Genomic DNA, 22,620 nt, shown 5'->3' on the forward strand with positions numbered 1-22,620 from the left:
AAAACACACATTCTTAATCATTCTTATATAAATATATATATTTATATATATATAAATATATTTAATATAATTTTGAGACATAATTATACAATACTCAAAATATAATATATCAAAATGTAATTTTATATATATATATATATATATATATATATATATATATATATATATATATATATATATATATATATATATATATATATATATAAAATATACTTCAAATATATTTTAAATATACTATTAATATAATGTATTTAAATTCATTTTTATTTTGGATTTGCTGCTATTGATAATAAACTACAATTTTAATTACTCTTAATTTGTCTTTATTCCTACGTACTTTATTCCTATTTTGTACATGACATGCATAACTACACTACAGTACTTACACTGTTTTAGGCTAAAATTACATGGAAAGATTAATTACACAAGATGCCCATGGTAATACAAATATTTTTTATTACAGACATTTTAAAATTGTCCAATTTTACTCACAACTTTATGAACTTTACATAAATTATCAGTTTACACATCAAAAGTGAACACATGAACATGAAAATTTAAGTGTGACAATAAAACATGAAAGTGAGGATCAACGACAGAACATTTCAGTTCACTGCACCTTACAGAATCCTACAAAAAAGAACAATAGAGCCATTAAACAGAGATAGCATTTGTATTTAAAGAGAACAGAAAAATGGCAAATAAAAAAATACTTACAATTTCAAGATGTTGTGGACTCGCCATGTATGTGACATCATAAGAACTGATGATGATTGCTACCGGATGCTTGGGGTGGAAAAGCATTTCTGGGTGTCTTCTTTGCCTGTTTATGTTAGAAGTAGAAAAACATTGTCAGCAATGTCATAGAATCAGTTGATGTTGGCATTAACTATGAAGCTGTTTTAAGTGTGGACTTAAGGAGACAAACTACCTTAAAATCTTTCCTTCCATGATCTGAACACACTGATCCTTGCAAGGTGGTGAGGGGGGCTGGTGGTGCCCATCTCCAGCAGCCATCAGATGAGAGGCACACTCAAAAAAATGAACTTAGGGGGTTATTAGATTAATAAAAGAATATCATGTACTTTTAACACAATAATTTCATGTTTTAAACAAAAACGTGAGAAAATCATGTTGAACAAACAAGAAATTCATCAACTTAACGTTTATGAAATTGAATCATGTTGAGATAACACGATTCATTATAGTCAGACTGATCTTGTGCTGGAGGCGACGAGCGAGATCACGGCAGATCCCGCGAGATCATGGGAAATCACACGAGGCCCTGCGAGATGATTGTTTTTCGTGCCAGGAAAACGCCAGCTGCAGTTTAGAGAATACTAAATTTTCCTGGCAGGATTGTGCACATATCAGTGTTGCTATGTATACATAAGAAAGAAATAACTCTTTGGATTAACATAAAAAAAATCATGGAAAGATTTTCCACCTGATTACTTTGCTTTATTTCAGCACTATGTAATTCTGTTACTTCAATTTAAAGAAAATGTGTTGGCTCAACTTAATTTATTAAGGTTATTCCAATTTAAAGCAAATGTGTTGGCTCAACTTAACTTTTGTGGTTGATTCAACTTATTTACTTTAGTTGGACCCAATGTAATTTAATAGAACCAGACCAACTAATTTGCAATGTTTTGGACCAAATTGACTTTACTTGATTAAGATGAATGCAAATTTAGTTGAAACCAACTTATTTAACAGTGATACCTTCACACTATGTAATTGATGTACTCATGTCAGTGGCTAACATGTGTTAACATCACATGAAGTGATGGTTAGCTGGTAATTAATCAGCGTTTTTCTAACATTTGCACCATTTCCTGCTTGCTCCATGCTTGTGTCAAAGCACAACTGAATTGAAGTGGTTATTGCATTTATAAAAAATAACATGTTTAACAGAATTATTTTATGTTTCAAAGGCAAATATGACAAAATCACGTCAAATAAACATAAAATTCAACAACCTAGCGTTAATAAAATGTATTCAAGTTGAGACAACGTGATTCAATTTAGTCAGACTAATCTCCCGCCGAAGAGGGTCTAGCGAGACCCGGAGATCACGCGAGACACTAGCGAGATTACGGAAGATCACGCGAGATGCTAGCGAAATTATGGAAGATCACGCGAGATCTTGTGTCTGGGAAAACTTCAAACTGTTCTTTCAAGAGAAGCGGGAAGATTCCTGATTTGGATCTGCTTAATTTGAAAAAGGTAAGATTCAGTCTATTTTCATCCGTCTAAATCAAAATAAAAATCGAAATAAAAAGATGCAAATTAAAATCATCAGACTTTTTTAAAAAAACATTTTTTTCTATGTTCGGTCACGTTTCTATGTAATTGATGTACTCAAATCATGCTAACATCACATGAAGCAGTGTAAGGGTCACAAAGCTGCTGTCAAGACAAAAAATGGACCCCATAAATGTCACAGTTTTGCTCCTCCTCAGGTTGTTAAAACTCCCTGGAAAAAAGTTGGACTGATGTAAATTCAGCATCTGGTGCCATACAAACTCTGAAGTCTGAGGTTTAGTGGATTTTAAACACTGGGGCCAAACATAAGTCTATTTAAATGTTTTTTTATTATTATTATTATTATTATTTAATTTCAGTACTGTTATTATGTAGGTAAATGCAGAGTGGACATTGGATGCACACACACTTTTGTGGCTTTCTATCATAATACAGATTCTTAATTTATTAATAATAAAAAGTATTAAATTTGAGTCAGAGGAACCTGCGGAAACCTTTGCTGTTAGAGCTTTAAATGTGCTTGCAATGTCCACATAAATGTCCACCTGCTAACTATGGATTTCTAGTATTGTTTTCTGGCTGAAACACTCAGAGGATTGTCCATTATTCCTATTAGTCCATGAACAGGCTTTCTTTTTTTTTTATGCATATATTCATCTGCTCTAAAGATGTATTTTGTTATTGTACTTGTTTTTCCCCAAATAATTGTAGTTCAAAAACAATTTTTAAGTTTATCGGTTTAATTTTGAAATGTTGAGGTTTTTGTTTTGATTATGTTTTATATTTTTATTGCTTTCTACCATGTTCAAGTCACCACTGTTCTGCACATACATGCTTGCATGTGCCCAGTGGTTATATTCAGTTTCAGAACAGCTGAAACACTGGGTGCCTTTAAATCTCAACTTAAAACCCACCTGTTTAGAGTTGCTTATAGCTAAATTAGGCTTAGTGTGGTTTTAATGTCTTCAATGTTTTTAATGTTTTTGGCTTTACTTTTTATCTGTTTCACTGTTTATTAAATGTTGCATGACTCTGTGTTTCTGTTTTTAATTATGTAAAGCCCTTTGAAATGCCTTTCTGCTGAAATGTGCTGTACAAATAAAATTTGATTGATTGATTCATGATCCATTCAAGAGACTTGTACTAAAAGTTTGAATGTTCAGATACAACTCTGCTCAGGGTGAATTACATATTTTAATGTTTGAAAATCTGATCTCTTTCAGAACATCACCTGTCTGTTATCCACCTACCTAAGCACTGGTGAAGGGGGTCATCGGCCATCAAGTTTTAGATTGCAGTGGCTAATGGTAAGCTTTGCCAGATCTAAAATGACTGAATCTAGTGTTAGAGCGATCATAAGGGTTCAGCTGAACTTGTATTTGGCAAGTCAGTTTTATTTGTCTTTATTTGCGTGGGGATGTGGAACTGTAAGGAGTGTTGTCTCTCTCTGTCTAGTAGATATGAGCTGCTATCAGCCCTGTGCTAGCTACAGATTAGTACAGAGCAAGGGGGAAGAAGGATGAGCAGCAACATGAGATTGGGATTGACCGTACTAAAACTCTCCTGCCACTGACTGGTTGTTTCTAGCACTGGGAGAAGGCAGAGGAAATAGATTTTTCACAGTATATCCCCCTATACTGTACCCTTGTTTCAGACATAAATATTTCTTAGGTGACAGCTTCAGTTAGAAGCTTAAATAAAATGTTAAACTTAATTTTAGTCATGGCATAATGAAAGGAGAATAACAATTTTAAAGATCTTTCAAATAGGCTGCAAGCCACTGATCACTTTCGTTGTGACTTCATTTGAATTTAAGTTTTCAAGTGTGTGACCCTATAGTATACTGCTGGATTTTGGCGGTTGTTCTCATTGTTTTCTGATCTGCATATTTAGGAAAACACGGCTGAAGTCAGACGAGAGTGGATCCTAAAAGGTCTGTGTGCGTACCTGGATGAAGATCCAGAGAAGCTGGAGAAAGAGTACATGGTATGTTAATTTATCTTTGTGTCCACAAAAGAGGTGATGATAGTTGGAGTTAATTGGACTTCCTGTGAATTACCAACAAATTTAAAGTAAGAGAAGATCATTAAAACTCTTCATTTTTTTCACTTGGGTACATTCAATTTTAATTTGACTTTTGAGATGCTTTTAGATTTCTCCAACAGAAAAGGATAATCATTAGTAAGATTGATATAATTACAGTTATTGTTAAGTGGGTTTAAAATGAGGATTTTTAGGTGAGTTAAACTCCACAAAAAGATCTTTGGCCTGTTTTATTTAGCCTTTTTTTCTAACAGCATTGTTTCATATGCAAAAATATTAAGTAACTTTACCTAAGATGTTAGTACTGATCTATTTGGAAATAACTACCACACATAGTCATGACATTTCCTCCATCCAGGAAATAAGACAGGTTCTTCATGTATAAGATGTTTTTTTTGTGTACAGAGTCAGGGCTTTGTACTTGCACATAAGTAGGACTGGTTTGGAATGACAGTCTGTGTGGTGGATCCTCAGACTGTCATTTCAATTGAGGAGAACAGGCCATGGAATATGGGGCCTATTTGGGATTCATCCCTTCTCTTCGTGTTTTTCCATATGAGACAATATACCATATTTTCCGCACCACAAGGTGCACCGGATTATAAGACGATTTTTGTGAAAATGTAAGGCTTTTAGGTACACCTTATGGTGCAGAAAATATGGTACCTTTTCTAAATGGAAAATCTTACCACTGGACTCACAATTAACACAGACAGATCTTTGATGGACCTTAGCTGTTGTTGAGTCAGCCAAATAAGTGTAAAGTTATTTTTTTATTTAATGAGATGTGAAATCTCTCCCACCCCAATACCCCACCCATGTTCCCATCATCAAGGTGCACAAATGGCCGAGACCGTCTGTGGAATCTGTTATTCGACCGGAGAGTGCAGAGCCTGGCGATGCCATTGAGGATGTTGGGATTGTCCTGGAGGCGGTGGAAGTGATGAACAACTTGGGCAATCTATCTTTACATGTTTTTCCAAAGACTGCAGTCGAAAACTAAATTTTAACTGTTACAGTTTGCAAAGTTGAGCGAACTTACTGACACTTTTTATGTTGTTAAGAATTTGATCTATGCTAAACACAGCCCAGTTTTTTTCTGGAAAAACAAAACTGACCTTTTGTTGTTTATTTCAACTTTCAACTCAGCTGTTTTTTGTGCTGTGTAAAAAGAAAATGGATAACAATTTTGAAAATACAGTTCATGTTGTACTTTTTCTAATTGTTGAGTGTTCTTTCTTCTTTCAGTGTGGTCTTAAAACACTTCATTTAATAGCACTTAAGAAAATGTCTTTGATTTAACATAATTCAATCATGGAAAGATTTTCCACACAATTATATAGCTTTCTTTCAGCATGAAGCATGTTTGTTCAGCTAACTTAATTTTCATGAGTTGGATCAACTTAATTAAGTAGTGTGAAGTTATCAGTGTAAAATTAGTTAGGCTGGCTCTATTAAATTACATTGGGTCCAACTAAAGTAAATAAGTTGAATCAACCACAAAAATTAAGTTGAACCAACACATTTCCTTTAAATTGGAATAACCTTAATAAATTAAGTTGAACCAACACATTTCCTTTAAATTGGAATAACCTTAATAAATTAAGTTGAACCAACACATTTCCTTTAAATTGGAATAACCTTAATAAATTAAGTTGAACCAACACATTTCCTTTAAATTGGAATAACCTTAATAAATTAAGTTGAACCAACACATTTCCTTTAAATTGGAATAACCTTAATAAATTAAGTTGAACCAACACATTTCCTTTAAATTGGAATAACCTTAATAAATTAAGTTGAACCAACACATTTCCTTTAAATCGGAGTAACAAAATTACATAGTGCTGAAATAAAGCAAAGTAATCAGGTGGAAAATCTTTCCATGATTTTTTTATGTTAATCCAAAGAGTTATTTTTTTCAGTGTATCTTTACTGCACTGTTTATAATTAAATGAAGATAATTAATAAGCAAACTTACCACCAGCTAGCAACACTTAGCAGCCTTCGTCCCCCCGGGCTCCTTTTGTGACACACATTTCATTACCATCGGTTGCTGTCCCGTTGTGTTGTCGTCCAACTCGGATTAGGACGTCACCAGCTTGAATTTACCAAAATAAGTAACTATTGCCAAGGCCCTCTCTACTTTTTTTCGCATACAATATTATGCGAGTAAAAATGGCGAATTTGAACAGCGTCTGTTATCTTCCCTGCGTTCAAGTCTTCTTCTTCTTCTTCTTCTTCTTCTTCTTCTCTCCATTTCTGTCAGGCAAACGAATGTATGGCCGTTTCTCAATATGCGTTCTTGAGTATTGAGAAACGGTCTTGTGCGAAATTCTGTTCCCCTGTGAAAATCTGTTCCCCCTGTGTCGGAAGCGCGCAACGTTCCCCCTGTGTCGGGAGCGCACAATGCGCGATCCTGACACAGGGGGAACAGATTTTCACAGGGGAACAGATTTTCTCACAAGACCGGTCTTGTAAAGCTTTGGTTGTATAATATATTCAGTTTCATATAGCTATGATGGATAATCTGTTTGAAAGCTTCAAGGCAGCATAAGTTTCAGAGCAAGAATTAACCGTTCTTTTAGTGTTTTATAACCCTTCACTCAGATACGGGGCGTTTCCCTAGCAGCACATGAAGGCAGCTTAGTATAAATAGAGCTCATTTCTGTTCAGCAAGGCGTTTGTAGCAAACAATTACATAGCGGAGATGAAGGACAACAGCCTGCCCAGAATCGTGGTGATTCTCCTGTCTGCAGTGGTTTACGTCGCTGTTCTGGTCATTAACGCATTGGCTGGAGCGGGCAGAGGTAAATTCAGCAATCTGTCTCGTCTCGGTGCGAGCTTCTCTTTACGTTCATATACAGTTTACCTTTTAAGTTGTACCATGTGTGCAAGTGGATCCGACATTTTAAAAAAGTGGTTTGTATTTTTCATCTGCACTCTTGCTGTTACAAAACGTATCGAGAGTGGGGGAAGGAAGGGAAAGAATTCTGTTTCTGGCAGCTTCTGCCGCTGATTTCCTGTTTCCCAAAAACCAGTCGTTTCTATCTGTCACTGACCAGACGTCCATGTTCAAAGTGTGTAGCGTTTAATAATTTCTAATTCTACAAACGCATTTAATGACCGGAGCCATTATTTCGAAATATTTTTGGTACTTTCAGTGAAATGATTTTAGAAATAGAAATGAGTTAGTTCTTCTCCTCGACTCCACAAGGGTACTATGAGAAAATGGATAGCATTCCATTATCCATTATGAGAGTGTGGCATAAAATCCAAAAATGTGGAAGAAGTTCTTTCTCACTTTACTGTAGTGTGGATAAAATTGATTGAGTATGGAAAAGATAAGCGCATCTCGCTCATTTTTCCCCCCTCAGTTCCCCCATCATAACTTTGGCAACTAAGAATCAAATGTACTGAGGGGTTTAGAGCCTTAAATTTGCATGTTTTTATTTATTTGTTTTTGTCTCTAGTCTTTATTTTAAAAAAGACAATTAAAACAAAAGACACAACAGCAGAATAGTGTGGGTTAGTATTTGGTGTGGGTTAGGACTAAGGCCTATAGCCCTTAATCCTTAAGGACTATAAGCCTATTTGAAGTGTGCCATTAAAAGAAGATGTTGTCATTCTTAAGGCATGACTGAGTTTGGCAATTTGCTCAAGATCTTTGGTAAATGTTCTTGCATCTTTTCCTAATCTGTGTGAACCTGGATCCAATAATTCTTCAGACGATCTCAGTCAGCCTATTGACACAGATGGAGCCAAATGTTCAGATACAGAAGGTGAAAAAAATACAAAGAACCAAATGTTATGCTGAGTTTAAAGACTAGTAGGGATCTAAAAAAAAACTGAAAGAAAAGGAGAAATTCTGACAACTGAATCCTGTACTATCTGGAGGCATGCATTTGTTGAATGTTTCCTTAAGATAACTGAAGAGACTGTTGTAAAAAGTAAAGAGTTTTTATAAAAAGAAAACTAAGAATAAAGAGTTGTTTAATAGTTTATAAGATCTTGGTATGATCTCATCTGGTAATGTTTGCTGCATTTTCAAATTCGGCTTCTGGAAAAAGGAGCTTCATAAAATGCTAGTTAAAAGTCGAGAATATGCCTGTCTGGTTCAGAGATATGAATTGTAGAAATTCTCATCAGCAATTTGCAATATTCAGTGAGGCCATTTTAAATAAGTAAAGACAATTTTTTCTTTAAGATATTATATTATTATGGTATTGCATTTGGATGAAAGTTGCTGATACTGTCAGGTTTGAAACTTGTGTTGATTTTGCTGAAGCTGAATGTTAGAGTTGTCACTTGTGAGGGTAAGTTGCATATATGCTGACTAAACTTTTTTTATTTTTTTTAGCAAATTCCTTTTAAACATTTAGTGGTGATCTTCCTTTGTCCAGTAGCCAGGTGGAAATGTAAAGAGTGCAGCCAGTGTACAGCAATCAATGCTTTACATTTGAGCTTTGATAACTTTTTCTTCTGCTTCATTTCTTGAATATTTTATTTAACTATATTTTGTATTGGGCAAATGATATTCACACTGTGTAATTATCTGTAGAGCTTATAGATGTACATGTTTGCCATTGTAATACTGTCGCCTGCTGATTTTACGTAAAATGAAGAAAGTTATGAAAAACCCTGACCGTTTTCTTCATAAGACTGTCTTTAGTCAGAAGTTTCTTTGAATTCGCTGTAATACAGACAGTTACACATTTTTTTCTGCCCACGGTCATCAGCATCTACAATAACACTTTGAAGGATTTTAAATTGCATTATTATAACATTTCCCTTTGGGAACAAAATATTTTGGAATGTGAATTCGAGAATTCTTCCGCTCAGGGTGGCAACAGCTTTGTTACTTTTATTAAGATTTGTTAATTTTTCAAACTTTCATTCCTGGCTTTCTGGGGAAAGTTTTGCTTTTTTAAAAATATTTAGCTATGCTGAAATCATCAAATCAAATTTAACAATGTTGTCGTTCCAAATAAACAAATGTTAAAAATTATATATCTGTGTTAGAATGCTGTGTCATATACAGAAGTACGCTGATGACACTGCCATCATGGGGTGCATCAGAGACGGTGAAGAAGAGTACAGGAGCCTGGTGAGGGACTTTGTTGTCTGGTGCCAACGGCCTACAGCTAAAGACTTCCAAGACGAAGGAACTGGTCATTGACTTCAGGAGGGACAGAGGCAGTCCACAACCAGTTCTGATAGGAGGGGAGGAGGTAGAAGTTGTGGAAATGCCTGAGATCCTTTAACATCTTTGGAAGACTTTTACCAAGTCTTTTGTTGCCAGCGTCCTGTTATACGCTGTGGTATTCTGGGGTGGAAGCATCTCTAAGGCAGACCTTTCCAAGCTGGAGAAGCAAATCTGACAAGCTGACTCAGTGGTTGGCACAAGGCTGGACTCTCTGGCAGCAGTGGCAGAGAGGAGAACATTACAGAAACTTGAGGCTATTATGGACAATGTCAGCCACCCTCTGCCAGGGGCGCTGCCAGGAATCGTGGGCCACCTGACAAAAAATTTGTTAGGGGCCTTCTGTGCAGCTGCTGTTACAATTTTTTTGAGTCTATTTGACCCATAAAAAGAATCACAATTTTAAAGGCTGACATCTGCCTTGCTTTCTTTGTTTCAATACTGATAATTAGCACAATATTTACTGCTCCTGAATTTAACATCAAACAGTCCACATCCAGTATGCAAGTAAGTTACTTATTTTTTTCTATTAGTTTTAGATTACTGAAATGTCTCTCCCTATGAGCAACAGTCAAACGCAACGTGCAACTACACATAAAGCAATCCAGACTTCTCAAAAATGCTATGTAGTTGCATTTTATTCAAGCTGCAGTACAGAACTTTAATAAAAAAATATGTTTTCTCCAGATCTGTTAAAGCTGTCACGATGCAGTCTCGTAGCAGTTTATGAGACAGATAATCTGTGAAAACAATCAATCTTCTCCATCTTCCTGAATTACTATTGCTAACTAAAGTAATGCAACGTTCTGACCAAAACAACCAATCTGAACCAGTAGGACGCTCTTAGCACTGTGAATTAGCCTCATTCACTCACTGCTAAATGTGCTGATGGTGGAGAAACAACTTATCATTACAAGAAGCCAGTTTTCATTGGTAGCTATGCTAACTAAACTGAGCATTCAGTTTGAATCTGCACAGCTCTGTGCTATGCTAGCTGCAGCATGGCACAAATCGAGGGGAAGGAAGGACCACATGAGATTGTGATTGACAGCACTAAAACTCTCCTGCCACTGACTGGATGTTTCTAGCACTGGAAGAAGGCAGAGAAAATAGATGATTTTTCACAGATTACCTCTCATACTATACTGTCTCAGCATAATGACAGTTTTAACAAATATGTGGAAAAAAATATTTTTATAAAAGTTACATACAGCAGCTTTAATTTCACTCAGGATGGGTCAGGAGGGACATGGGTTAGAGCTGCTGCTGACTGACTCATCTGTTAAGTGGTAAAAGGTACAGGGACAAGTTAAATATGTTTGTAATTTTTTTCCTTAATTCATTTAATGCTATGGAGGCAAACAGTAGTCTGTAGCTACGTTTTCACAGAGGTTGAAAACTGATCACCCTGATGCTTCCTCTTGCTTCTCTATGAAGCAAAATGACTTAAAATGTTTAAGCAGTTTTGAAACTAATGTTTTCTACCCTGAAACATATAAATGCACGATACCTACTTACAGATGAAATTTTTTTAAAGTTATGATCAAACTTGGCCGTGAATATAACAGTTGTAACTGGATTGAACCAGATTGAAGTTAAGGACTTAAATTGGGCCTGTTGGATTTGATATTTCTTCTCGTGATTTGGCACTTTATAAATTAAACTTTGGATGTTAATATTGACTGTCGTTTGTCTTCAGGTCCCTTTCACTTCAGTACAGGTAATGTGTCGGCTCGCTATGATACAGATATCACTCCAGCTGGTTGGACCTTCTCCATCTGGGGAGTTATCTACATATGGCTCACCCTGATGGTCATTTACATCACTTCATATGTTTTCAGAGGGTAGGTAATATTGTAAGAGTTTTACTGAACATTTAAACATAACATAACTGAGCCTCATCTTTCTTTGAATAGGTCTTGGGCTCAGTGTCTGGTACCCTATGCCTTCTATTTCTCCTGGCTGTCCAACATGCTGCTGAACATGACTTGGCTCATGCTGTGGGACAAGGAGTATGTCTTCTGCTTATTACAGCAGCAATGCATAGAGCACACATTCTCAAAATGTTCTAAAACTGATTCATACCTCTAAAATACACTAGTTAGAGCTCATCAAATATTTTTTTCAGAATAACCAAAATCATCAATGTGAAAGTCTGATTCCATTTTGTATTAGCCACTCTCAATAAATCTGTCAAAAGCAGCTTTTAAAATCTGCTTATAAAGGCAGCTGGGGTCTCTATCATAGCTGTACCCAGAACCTACCTACCAGAACTCCTCAGACCTACAGTGTGTGATAGATGTTTTCATATTACTCCTTTAAAAAGATCACTATTCATCCTTAAAAACAGTTATCAGTCATATCATATATCACTGTTTGCACTGATGTGAAGTGTAAACCATTACTTAATACTGGGGACCTGGTAGTAGGTAGGATTAACATCACAGAACAATACATTTAGGTGTTTATTTCTGTTCACTTTAATGGTGCATTACAAAACACACATGACATAGTTTCTAAAAAAATATATAATGTTACATGATTAAAATCATTGCCATGTTGTAACTATAACATAACCCTAAAGGCCATGTAAGGTTTTAGCTAAAGCAGTAGTTTAGAGGTTGCTAAGTGATAAAAGCTGTTCATTTTCCTCTTGTCTTGCAGGTTAATGCTCGCAGCTTTGGTTGTGTTGATCCTGATGGTCTTTACCAACTACAGTGCCTTGTTCTTCGTTTGCTTTGCTACAGATTACTATGGACTGTGGTTACAGTCATACCATAGTAAGGACCTGGCCTGCCTCAGAATCCTGGTAGGTAGTGAATGCTCCTCTGTATTCAAAGATTTTGAGGTTAGTTGTGTGTGTGATCTGAATTCAAATATTTTTGTATCTGTTCAGGTCCAGAACAGCTTGGCTGTTTACACCACATGGAGTTCTATTGCCTCTCTGCTCAATTTCTCTGTGGTTCTCCAACTGTGGGGTGTTGACAAGAGCACAGCAGCAACCATCTCTTTGTGCATTCTTTTTGCAGAGTTGTTGGGATGGTAATAGTCTCTCTATTCACAGTTTATAGTTTATAGTGGCTCATCGAGGAAAGGTGAGCCACTGTAATTAGAAAGGTGGGGTTTCAGTTTCATCTTCTTTCCCTGGTGTTAATGTGCACTTAATCCTAAGCCCCTTTGAGTACAGCTGGGTAACCAAGTTCAGTCCATCTACGAGTTATGTGTGACTTTCCCAGAAGCTCAATTTACCTTGATCAGTTTCTTAACAGATTCTTTTAGTCCTCAGAATAAAATTTGATTTAAGAAAGCACAGTAAGCTGTGATCATCTTCTAGTCATTTCTTTCTGTGCAGGTTTGTTCTGGAAAACTGGGTGGTGGACCGCTGGGTGCGCAACATTCTGACAGTGTATCCTGTGGTTATCGTGGCTCTGGTTGGAATCATCTACAGGCATTTTAACCTGGCTGACCCCACTCCAAACACTGTTTTTATGGGTGAGCTTTGTTTATGTTTTTGTAATAAGCCAAACCATATGACTCTCAAGTAATGAGATAAACTAAGCAGCAGTCTGTAAGTGTGAAATAATTAGTCCTAATCTTTTGAGAAGAGGAGTGGGTTTAATGGTTTTAGAGACAATTCCAAGATTTGGATGGCTAGAGCCTGTGCCTTTGCAGGGTTTCCTGCCAGGCTAAGCGTTAATTGTTTTTATTCCTAGGAAACTAATAATAATAATAATAATTAAAAAAAATATATATATATCTTTTTTTTTAAGCCAGATTGCAAGCATCTCTGTTCTGAGCATTTCACTTGCGGAGCAGATTTATTCCTAAAAGATGGGTTTATAAAAGTTATCGTTTATAGTTGATGCATTTAAAGCTGGCACACAGTTGGTGCCTCTGTGAGCTCAGAACGCAGTTTGTGTTATTCTAATTTTTCTCAGCTTATGAGAAACAGCAGGGCAACTCCGTCTCCATGCGTCACTGGATGTAGTGAAACACTCTTACTTCACCCATTGTCATTAACCCCCGTTAACAGCAAATAAAATAGCTTTTTCTCATAACCCATCCATCCATCCATCCATCCATCCATTTTCTTCCACTTATCCGGGGTCGGGTCACGGGGGCAGCAGCTTCAGAAGGGAGGCCCAAACTTCCCTCTCCCCAGCCACTTCTTCCAGCTCCTCCGGGGGAACCCCAAGGCCTTCCCAGGCCAGCCGAGAGACATAGTCCCTCCAGCGTGTCCTGGGTCTTCCTCGGGGCCTCCTCCCGGTGGGACGTGCCCGGAACACCTCACCAGGGAGGCATCCAGGAGGCATCCTTACCAGATGCATGAGCCCCCTCCTCTGCCTCCTCTCGATGTGGAGGAGCAGCGGCTCTACTTTGAGTCCCTCCCGGATGACCGAGCTTCTCACCCTATCTCTAAGGGAGAGCCCAGCCACCCTGCGGAGGAAACCCATTTCGGCCGCTTGCATCCAGGACCTCGTTCTTTCGGTCATGACCCAAAGCTCATGACCATAGATCAGGGTAGGAACGTAGATCGACCGGTAAATCGAGAGCTTCGCTTTTTGACTCAGCTCTCTCTTCACCATGACGGACCGGTACAGCGCCCGCTTTACAGCAGATGCTGCGCCAATCTGCCTGTCGATCTCCCGCTCCCTTCTTCCCTCATTCGTGAACAAGATCCCCAGATACTTAAACTCCTCCACTTGAGGCAGGACGACCCCCCTGACCCGGAGAAGGCACTCTACCCTTTTCCGGCTCAAGACCATGGCCTCGGATTTGGAGGCACTGAGCCTCATCCCGGCCGCTTCGCACTCAGCTGCGAACCGCTCCAGCGAGAGCTGCAGATCAGATTCTGATGAAGCCAACAAGACCACATCATCCGCAAAAAGCAGAAATGCGAACCTAAGGCCCCAAAACGGATCCCCTCAACACCTCGGCTGCGCCTAGAAATTCTGTCCATGAAAGTAATGAACAGAATCGGTGACAAAGGGCAGCCTTGGCGGAGTCCAACTCTCACCGGAAACGAGCCCGACTTACTCCTGGCAATGCGGACCAGACTCTGACACAGGTCGTACAAGGACCTGACAGCCCGTATCAAAGGGCCCGCTACTCCATACTCCCGGAGAACCTCCCACAAAGCCCCACTGGGGACATGGTCGAACGCCTTCTCCAAGTCCACAAAACGCATGTAGACCGGTTGGGCGAACTCCCATGCCCTCTCCAGGACCCTGCTGGGGGTGTAGAGCTGGTCCAGTGTTCCACGACCAGGACAAAAACCATACTGCTCTTCCTGAATCCGAGGTTCGACTATCCGACGGAGCCTTCTCTCCAGGACCCCTGAATAGACCTTACCAGGGAGGCTTAAGAGTGTGACCCCCCTGTAATTGGAACACACCCTCTGGTCCCCCTTTTTAAACAGGGGGACCACCACCCCAGTCTGCCAATCCAGGGTACTGCGATATTGCAGTGTCGCATGAGCCAACACAACCCTACAACATCCAGAGCCTTAAGGAACTCCAGGCGGATCTCATCCACCCCTGGAGCCCTGCCACCGAGGAGCTTTTTGACCACCTCGGCGACCTCGTCCCCAGAGATTGGAGAGCATGTTGGTGTTGGTGGGATTGAGGAGGTCTTCGAAGTATTCTGCCCACCGGCCCACAACGTCCCAAGTTGAGGTAAACAGCACACCATCCCCACTATAAACAGTGTTGGTGCTGCACTGCTTCCCCCTCCTGAGACGCCGGATGGCGGACCAGAATCGCCTCGAAGCCGTGCGGAAGTCTTTCTCCATGGCCTCTCCAAACTCCTCCCACGCCGGGGTTTTTGCCTCAGCGACCACCCGAGCCGCATGCCGCTTCGCCCGCCGGTACCCATCAGCTGCTTCTGGAGTCCCACAGGCCAAAAAGGCCCGATAGAGCCTGTGACTTTGCAGGCACTTCTTCAGCTTGACAGCATCCCTCACCGAAGGTGTCCACCAACGGGTTCGAGGGTTGCCGGCGTGACAGGCACCAACAACCTTGCGGCCGCAGCTCTGATAAGCCGCCTCGGCAATGGAGGTACGGAACATGGTCCATTCAGACTCAATGTCCCCCACCTCCTCCGGAACGTGTTCGAAGTTATGCTGGAGATGGGAGTTGAAGCTCTGTCTCACAGGGGACTCCGCCAGACGTTCCCAGCAGACCCTCACTACACGTTTGGGCCTGCCAGGTCTGACCAGCTTCCTCCCCCACCACCGGAGCCAACTCACCACCAGGTAGTGGTCAGTGGACAGCTCCGCACCTCTCTTCACCCGAGTGTCCAAGACATACGGCCGCAGATCCGATGAAACAACGACAAAATCGATCATCGAACTGCGGCCTAGGGTGTCCTGGTGCCAAGTGCACTTATGGACACCCTTATGCCTGAACATGGTGTTCACGATGGACAATCCGTGACGAGCACAGAAGTCCAACAACAGAACACCACTCGAGTTCAGATCGGGGGGGCCGTTCCTCCCAACCACGCCCCTCCAGGTCTTACTGTCATTGCCCACGTGAGCGTTGAAGTCCCCCAGCAGAACAAGGGAGTCCCCAGGAGGGGCACTCTCCAGTACCCCCTCTAAGGACTACAAGAAGGGTGGGTAATTTGAACTGTTATTTGGCCCGTAAGCACAGACAACAGTCAGAACCCGTCCTCCCACCCGTAGGCAGAGGGAGGCTACCCTCTCGTTCACCGGGGTAAACCCCAACGTATAGGCGCCAAGATGGGGGGCAACAAGTATGCCCACTCCTGCCCAGCGCCTCTCACCGCGGGTAACTCCAGAGTGGAAGTACATCCAGCCCCTCTCAAGGAGACTGGTTCCAGAACCAGGGCCATGCGTCGAGGTGAGGCCGACTATTTCTAGCCGGAACCTCTCAGCCTTGCACACTGGCTCCGGTTCTTTCCCCATCAGAGAGGTGACGTTCCACGTCCCAAGAGCCAACTTCTGCAGTCGAGGATCAGACCACCAGGGTCCCCTCCTTTGGCCGCCGCCCATTACACACTGCACCCGACCCCTTTGGCCCCTCCTACAGGTGGTGAGCCCGTTGGAAGGGGGACCAACGTCTCCTCTTCGGGCTGAGCCCGGCCGGGCTCCGTGGGTGAAAGCCCGGCCACCAGACGCTCGCCATCGTGCCCCACCTCCAGGCCTGGCTCCAGAGGGGGGCCCCAGTGACCCGCGTCCGGGCAAGGGAACGCCAGTTCCAAAGTTTTCATGCATCATAAGGGGTCTTCGGGCTGCGCTTTGTCTGGTTCCTCACCTAGGACCTGTCTGCCTTGGGTGACCTTACCAGGGGCATAAAGCCCCAGACAGCATAGCTCCTAGGATCATTGGGACACTCAAACCCCTCCACCACCATAAGGTGGCAGCCCAAGGAGAGGTCTCATAACCCCATAAACATTTAAAGAAATGTGTGCTCCCCCCCCACCCTTTTTTTTGTAGGCGCACACCAGTGGGCATTAAATCTTTATGATTTGATGCCTGGTTATGAATGAACCAGTTTAACAAGCTGCTTTTGGTGGTTATTCAGGCTATTGACATGACACATCTTGTAGTCTTGAAACAGCAATGTGCCCAAATGAGGAAGGCACAGTGCTGTTACCTTGAGGAAAAATCTTGGGGGTTTTGAAAACAACTTTTTAAAACTTGTTTATACCTTGATAGCTAAGCTTGAATCATGCCCATTTTATATTGATCATAAAATCCGTATCTTGGATAAAAGTGATACCCTGATGTTGATGTAATTTTAACATTTTTTGTTTTATTTTGTTAGTGGTACAACTGGTGGTAGCCTGCATCCTGTTTGTTTCCCGAGTCTGCTCAGTGATCTGGAGGAACAAGTGGCGGCCTCTACACTCACCCGGTTCAGCCCGACTAATTGTGTCCCCACTTGATGGCCACAAGTTTGGGATCTTTAACTAAGGAAACTTTTTCAAGCAATCTACTTTACCTGTTTACACATGACAATGCCTTTATCGGAGATAAAATGGACTTTTATCTCCGATAAAGACTTATTTCTTTATAAACTTCTCTTCTTTTGCTCCTGTTAAACTGTTTCTGAGTAGAAATGTCTGAAATCTTAATCATTACTATAACTGTAATTACGCTTCCAACATTTTACTACATGTATCACTTTATAATGGTTTTGAAGGCATTTATATAATTATTTTACACATAAGACCATTTTATGTATTACACTTCTAATGTTTTCATGTTTGTTTCTTTATGTTCACTATAATGTAATGGAGTTTAACAGTATTCAAGCTTTTTTTTAAAACCATACAAAACATGTTTTGTATGGGTTTTAAGGTTGATTTCTATTGTACACCACTTTGTGAAAGGCACTTTATAAATAAACTTTACCTACTTACTTTTCAGCCCTTTTTGATGTGCCTAGTAAGTCATTTTGTTAACACGTTTTGCTATAAGGTTGAACATTTAAAGCTAATGCTGCAAGCTTTATTAATAGCCATGAGCTAGTGTAACTGGGTCTATATTAATAGTTGTATATTTCCACAAAATGTGTTCTTTCATGTATTTGTTTGCTTCTATTTGACTGTTGTTGTGTTCTTCTGTGTCTACTATAAGGGGTTTGGTCCTCCAACTCCGCCTTATTTTCTTCTTCTTTTGTTCAGGGTCCTCCAGGACTATTATAAATATTAAGTTATTAATTTCCTCTTCCCTTTTGTTGTTCGTTCCACTGGGGAGAGGCAAGTTTTATAATCTATTGTAATCCTTTCATTTATAGAGTTCAAATGTTTATTTTTCCTTCTGTATTAATGATAAGTGTTTGGATATTTTTATTTGAGTTGTTATTACACCTTTACATAATTTGTGCATGCTAACTATTATTTTGTATAGATCGGGTTGGAGAACTGGAGCACATGCTAGGTGCTAATGCTAATATCTCCCGATTGACAGGTACGTTAGCGTGGGCCCTTTTGTTGTTCGTTCCACTGGGGAGAGATCGGGTTGGAGAACTGGAGCACATGCTAGGTGCTAATGCTAATATCTCCCGATTGACAGAATAAATAAACGGAGACCGCCTCCAAACCCAGACTTGATGTCTTGTGGTTTGTCTGATCACCACACCAAACACAACGCAGAACTCCACCAGTCACACTAGGTTGTTAAAAACTTATCACTACTTCTGTTTTAAGACTACACTTCATATATGCAGTCAAACTAAACTTGCTGCAAGCAAGGACCTGGCAATTTCTGAATTTTAGGCATAATCTCTACTATCAGACATACGTTCTTACTTGCAAGCACTGCAGTAAAAACAAATTATCCTGACCAATTGGAAATGTGAAGAGTCACCATCTGCAAGAGAATAGATTGTAGAGCTGGTTTCTTACAAGAAGCCTGAAATGATGTGTATAATGTGAGGGGGAGATTAACTACAAGTAAATATGGTTATTTATGGTGTTTCAGATTTAAAGATCGTTTAACAACAACAAACTGGATTATTTCTGGCCTGGTCCCAATACTTGCACTTCCAAACTTGTCCAATCCCATTGTGCACATTGAGGTTTGAGTGCGTAGCATAGTCATAATAAAGGCCCGCTCCCAGCACTTGCACTGCTCCCCTCAAAAAATAAATTTTATATGTAATGTGTAGGTATTTTTGTTTTCATCATTGGAGATTTCACTTGTTCAATACAACACTCTAAACTTTGACAAGTTGACTTTACTTAAAAAAAATCTTGGAAACTGATTGCCTTGAAAAATGTAAGTTTAAACTACTATTCTTATGTTTTATTTACTTAACATATACTTGTTCAGTATGCTTAAGACCTTGTTGTATGAACTCAAGTTAATTTAACTTGGTTAAGTGAAGTTATTTAAACTTAGAAATAGCAAATAAATTAACCTCTTTGCTACTCAACCATTTCAAGTTAGTCTAACTTACATGAACAGTAATTTACTTAGCAGAATCTAGGAAACTGATTGCCTTAAATGAATTATGTAACCACAACAAAATATTTTAAGTTCATAAGATTCAACATTTTATTTTAACAAAATGATATTACTTAGCATAACATAACAGTCAATAACCCAACAGGAACCTGGATGAAGTCTGCCATGGCACCCGAATCCTGTGGATAATAAGAAAAGTACAAATTAAAAAAAGAATGAGGTGAAAGTTTTGATTTAACTCTGACAAACGTTATAGCAATACATGCCAGAGACATTGTAGAACTCTGTCATCGTCCTTGAGGAAAACTGAGAGACATTGCAAGCAGTCCTCATGGCAACATCATTGGTCTACAAGTAGGAAAAACAAAAGTAAGCACAAGCATATTCTGAAGAAACTGAATCACATTTTTTTCACAATAAGTGGCCTAAATAATTGTTCACCTTGACTGACTGATTAGAATTTTGATGGCTGTACAGTTAAAGGAGCAACTGCAATTTTCCAATCTTTTTATATTAATGCCACAGTCTGTTGCTCAATCATTTGTTATTTCAACAACTAACTGTGTTTTTTCCAGTCTCAATCACCCAAATAGTATCAATGCAAATTCCCCGAATTCACCCAACAAATATGACTCAATGTCCCTTTAACATCAAACTGGCTGGTTATTGCAGATGTGAGGAGGAGTCATGTACATGTGTGCATGTCCAACTGAACAAGATGTTAATTGGAAACTTACAGAATTTTCTTCACCTTAAACAAAATCATTCAGAATGCTCACCCTTCTTTCAATCTGGACAAGGATCTTGGGAAGTGCGTTGTCAACGACTCCTTTTCAGACAGGAGATCCCACTTTCCACTCTGGTGAACTCTGCAAAAGCAGTAATAATCAAACCCAGCTCCAGAGGAATTTTGCTGATTTAGGGGGGGCCCAGTAAATGGGCATTATATTTAATATAAATACATAAACAACTTTTAAATTAAATACCTATTTTGTTTATTGATATAAAAAACTAATGATGACATGAATGATGATACTGACATGTAGAAAATGCTGAGCAATTATGCTCAGATTTGCAGAAACATTTGCTCATATGTTACAGAAGTCTAAGAATCTAATGTTTCCAATCACTGAAGTCTTTCTTTATGCAAAGTCAATCTACTCAAGTATTAGTATCAATAGTTAATTCATAGAATATTACTATTACTAAAAGTGAAAAGTACAGTGCCCCCCAAAAAGTTACTCAACCACTAGCTCGAAGAAAAATAACAAAATAAGTAGCCAGCTCTTAACTAGCTTAACGTGATATATTGTCAATATAAGCTAACATTGTCTGCCCAACAGCATTACTCTACTTTCTCGGTTTGTTTAGAAAAATGCAACTGTGCAAAGATTTTTGCCTTTTAATGGTTTTGTGCCATTATTATGGAGTTAGATTTGTTTCACAATCATTCAATAAAAAAAAAATCACGTCAAACAAAAAAAGTAGTATTCAATAAATAAAAAAAATCATGTCAAACAAAAGTTTTGGATTTTCAAAAAAAAGTTTCAAACAAAAAATATATTTCAATCAAATTGTAAGAATTATTTTTTTTAAATTGAAATCACTATTTTTTGTGAAAATTAAATGTGAAAATAAATCACTTATTTTTGCATATCAGAATTTTTTGGTTGACAGCCTAAGTTTTTGGTTGAGAGTCTAATTTTTTTTTTGATGCTCCTGTTTTTTGGTTGAACTCAACGTGTTTTGCTTGACATGAATATCCAGGGCAGGGCTTAAGGACGAGCAATGTAAAACGTGTTCCGATTGGTTAGCGCTGACTAAAGCGGATGACTCCGACTCCCTGAGATCTCAGAACTCTGTCCCGAACTGCAGGGCTTCGGTGACGGGACACCAGGGGTGAAAGTAAGGGGGTACGGTAGGGTACTGCCTACCCCTAAAAGATTTAGCGGGGGTACCTGCAAGAGAGGGGAGCGGCTGTCTGCTAAAATAGGTCCCGGCAATAATTTTTTTTCTTCATATTTTTTGTACTCTGAATGCATTTGTCTATTAAGTGTATTACCAGAAAAGAGCAGAAAAATTTTCAGCCCATTATGTCTAACGGTTTCCGAGATTGTGGGGGGTAGGTGTACCTTGCCACAACCCACCTTTGAGTAGAAAAAGATGGGGTTTTTGAAAGCCAAATACTTAAAAAATAAATAAATTTGACACTTATTTGTAATCACATCCTTTAAATATATATAAATCATATTGAAAAACATGAATATGTACAGTATAAATAGCTTACTTTTAAAACGAAGGTTCTTTAAAATATGTCATTTTTAAAAATAAAACTAATTTCAATATTTACCCTGACAGCAGAGGTGGCATGTTTGGGATACGATATTAAAAAATATATGTTGAAACCAAGCCGAAAAAGGTATTTTGCCCGTCCTGCTATGTGGTCTAACAGGCTCAATTTTTTGTAGGGGTCTGGGATTGTTCAATAAAGATTTATTAGGCCGCAAAACTGCTTCCAAAGCTAATTTGGCCGACTGAAAAAAAATTCAAAAATTGACAAAATTAAGTATTTTTTGACCACTCCCCAAACTTGTATTTTTCGTCAGATTTCAATAAAACTTCTCTACTACAGATAAATTAGGCTCCTGAATAGCATAAAGGCATCCATTTTAGTTTATTGCTGGTAGGAAATAGGGATTTTTTTGTTTGTTTTTAAAAAAAATCTAATTTTAGAGAATTTTTGACTTGCACCAGAATGTTTATTTTTTTATGCATTTCATTGAAATGTTTTTTCTTTATTGTTGGCAGAAAATAGAGACTGTTTTTTTAGATTTCTTTCTTTATGGAAAATTCCCTACTACCGACCATCTGAAAAAGTGCCAAAGAAAGTACAGTTTTTCCATAAAAAGTGTCTAGAATTTGTCATTTTAGTATAGATACAGTCACTTCATCATGCCGCCACCCACATAATGATGCCCTGGGCGGTTGCCCATGCCTCCCATATCAGAAACTGCCACTGAGCACGTTTGCTAATGCGCTTCATGTCAACTTCACACAAAATCACCATAAACCTAAACCACACAAATACAGGTGATCACGCATAATTCCCGTGGCCCATAAAAACAGTGGATCTAATTCTGCTTTTTTTTTATAAATAATAAGGACAGGG

At 39.1% G+C, this 22,620-nt stretch overlaps 2 protein-coding genes and 1 long non-coding RNA gene across 3 annotated transcripts; 2 read left to right on the forward strand and 1 right to left on the reverse strand.

Annotated features, from left to right (window-relative positions):
• Positions 1-260: 260 nt before the first annotated feature.
• On the reverse strand, positions 261-6,711 carry LOC148154885 (uncharacterized). Its single transcript, XR_015765760.1, has 4 exons — positions 6,293-6,711; positions 932-1,046; positions 718-823; positions 261-630 (listed from the first exon to the last, which is right to left on the reverse strand). It is a non-coding gene; the product is annotated as an uncharacterized LOC148154885 (long non-coding RNA).
• On the forward strand, positions 1,382-5,314 carry LOC148154886 (uncharacterized). The gene is made up of 4 exons (XM_088014763.1): positions 1,382-2,229; positions 3,492-3,575; positions 4,162-4,254; positions 5,147-5,314. The coding sequence occupies exons 1-4, from the start codon at positions 2,116-2,118 to the stop codon at positions 5,312-5,314; spliced, it is 459 nt and encodes a 152-aa protein (XP_087870889.1). The 5' UTR covers positions 1,382-2,115.
• Positions 6,712-6,759: 48 nt separating the features above from the next.
• LOC106912846 (uncharacterized) lies at positions 6,760-18,588 on the forward strand. The gene is made up of 7 exons (XM_088014373.1): positions 6,760-7,121; positions 11,214-11,358; positions 11,431-11,526; positions 12,179-12,323; positions 12,411-12,556; positions 12,867-13,006; positions 17,305-18,588. The coding sequence occupies exons 1-7, from the start codon at positions 7,022-7,024 to the stop codon at positions 17,451-17,453; spliced, it is 921 nt and encodes a 306-aa protein (XP_087870499.1). The 5' UTR covers positions 6,760-7,021; the 3' UTR covers positions 17,454-18,588.
• Positions 18,589-22,620: the final 4,032 nt, after the last annotated feature.

This window comes from Poecilia mexicana, unplaced genomic scaffold, assembly GCF_051168715.1.
Source record: "Poecilia mexicana isolate PSO_F unplaced genomic scaffold, ASM5116871v1 scaffold_17, whole genome shotgun sequence".
Classification (NCBI taxonomy): domain Eukaryota; kingdom Metazoa; phylum Chordata; class Actinopteri; order Cyprinodontiformes; family Poeciliidae; genus Poecilia; species Poecilia mexicana.

Excerpts from the sequence above, each read along its gene's own strand:
- LOC148154886 (XM_088014763.1), top strand. The coding sequence starts at position 2,116 with ATGCTAGCGAAATTATGGAAGATCACGCGAGATCTTGTGTCTGGGAAA. Across the intron at positions 3,576-4,161 it reads TTAGATTGCAGTGGCTAATG|GAAAACACGGCTGAAGTCAG; the intron begins GTAAGCTTTGCC and ends CTGCATATTTAG. Across the intron at positions 4,255-5,146 it reads AGCTGGAGAAAGAGTACATG|GTGCACAAATGGCCGAGACC; the intron begins GTATGTTAATTT and ends CCCATCATCAAG.
- LOC106912846 (XM_088014373.1), top strand. The coding sequence starts at position 7,022 with ATGAAGGACAACAGCCTGCCCAGAATCGTGGTGATTCTCCTGTCTGCA. Across the intron at positions 11,527-12,178 it reads CTCATGCTGTGGGACAAGGA|GTTAATGCTCGCAGCTTTGG; the intron begins GTATGTCTTCTG and ends CTTGTCTTGCAG. Across the intron at positions 12,324-12,410 it reads TGGCCTGCCTCAGAATCCTG|GTCCAGAACAGCTTGGCTGT; the intron begins GTAGGTAGTGAA and ends GTATCTGTTCAG.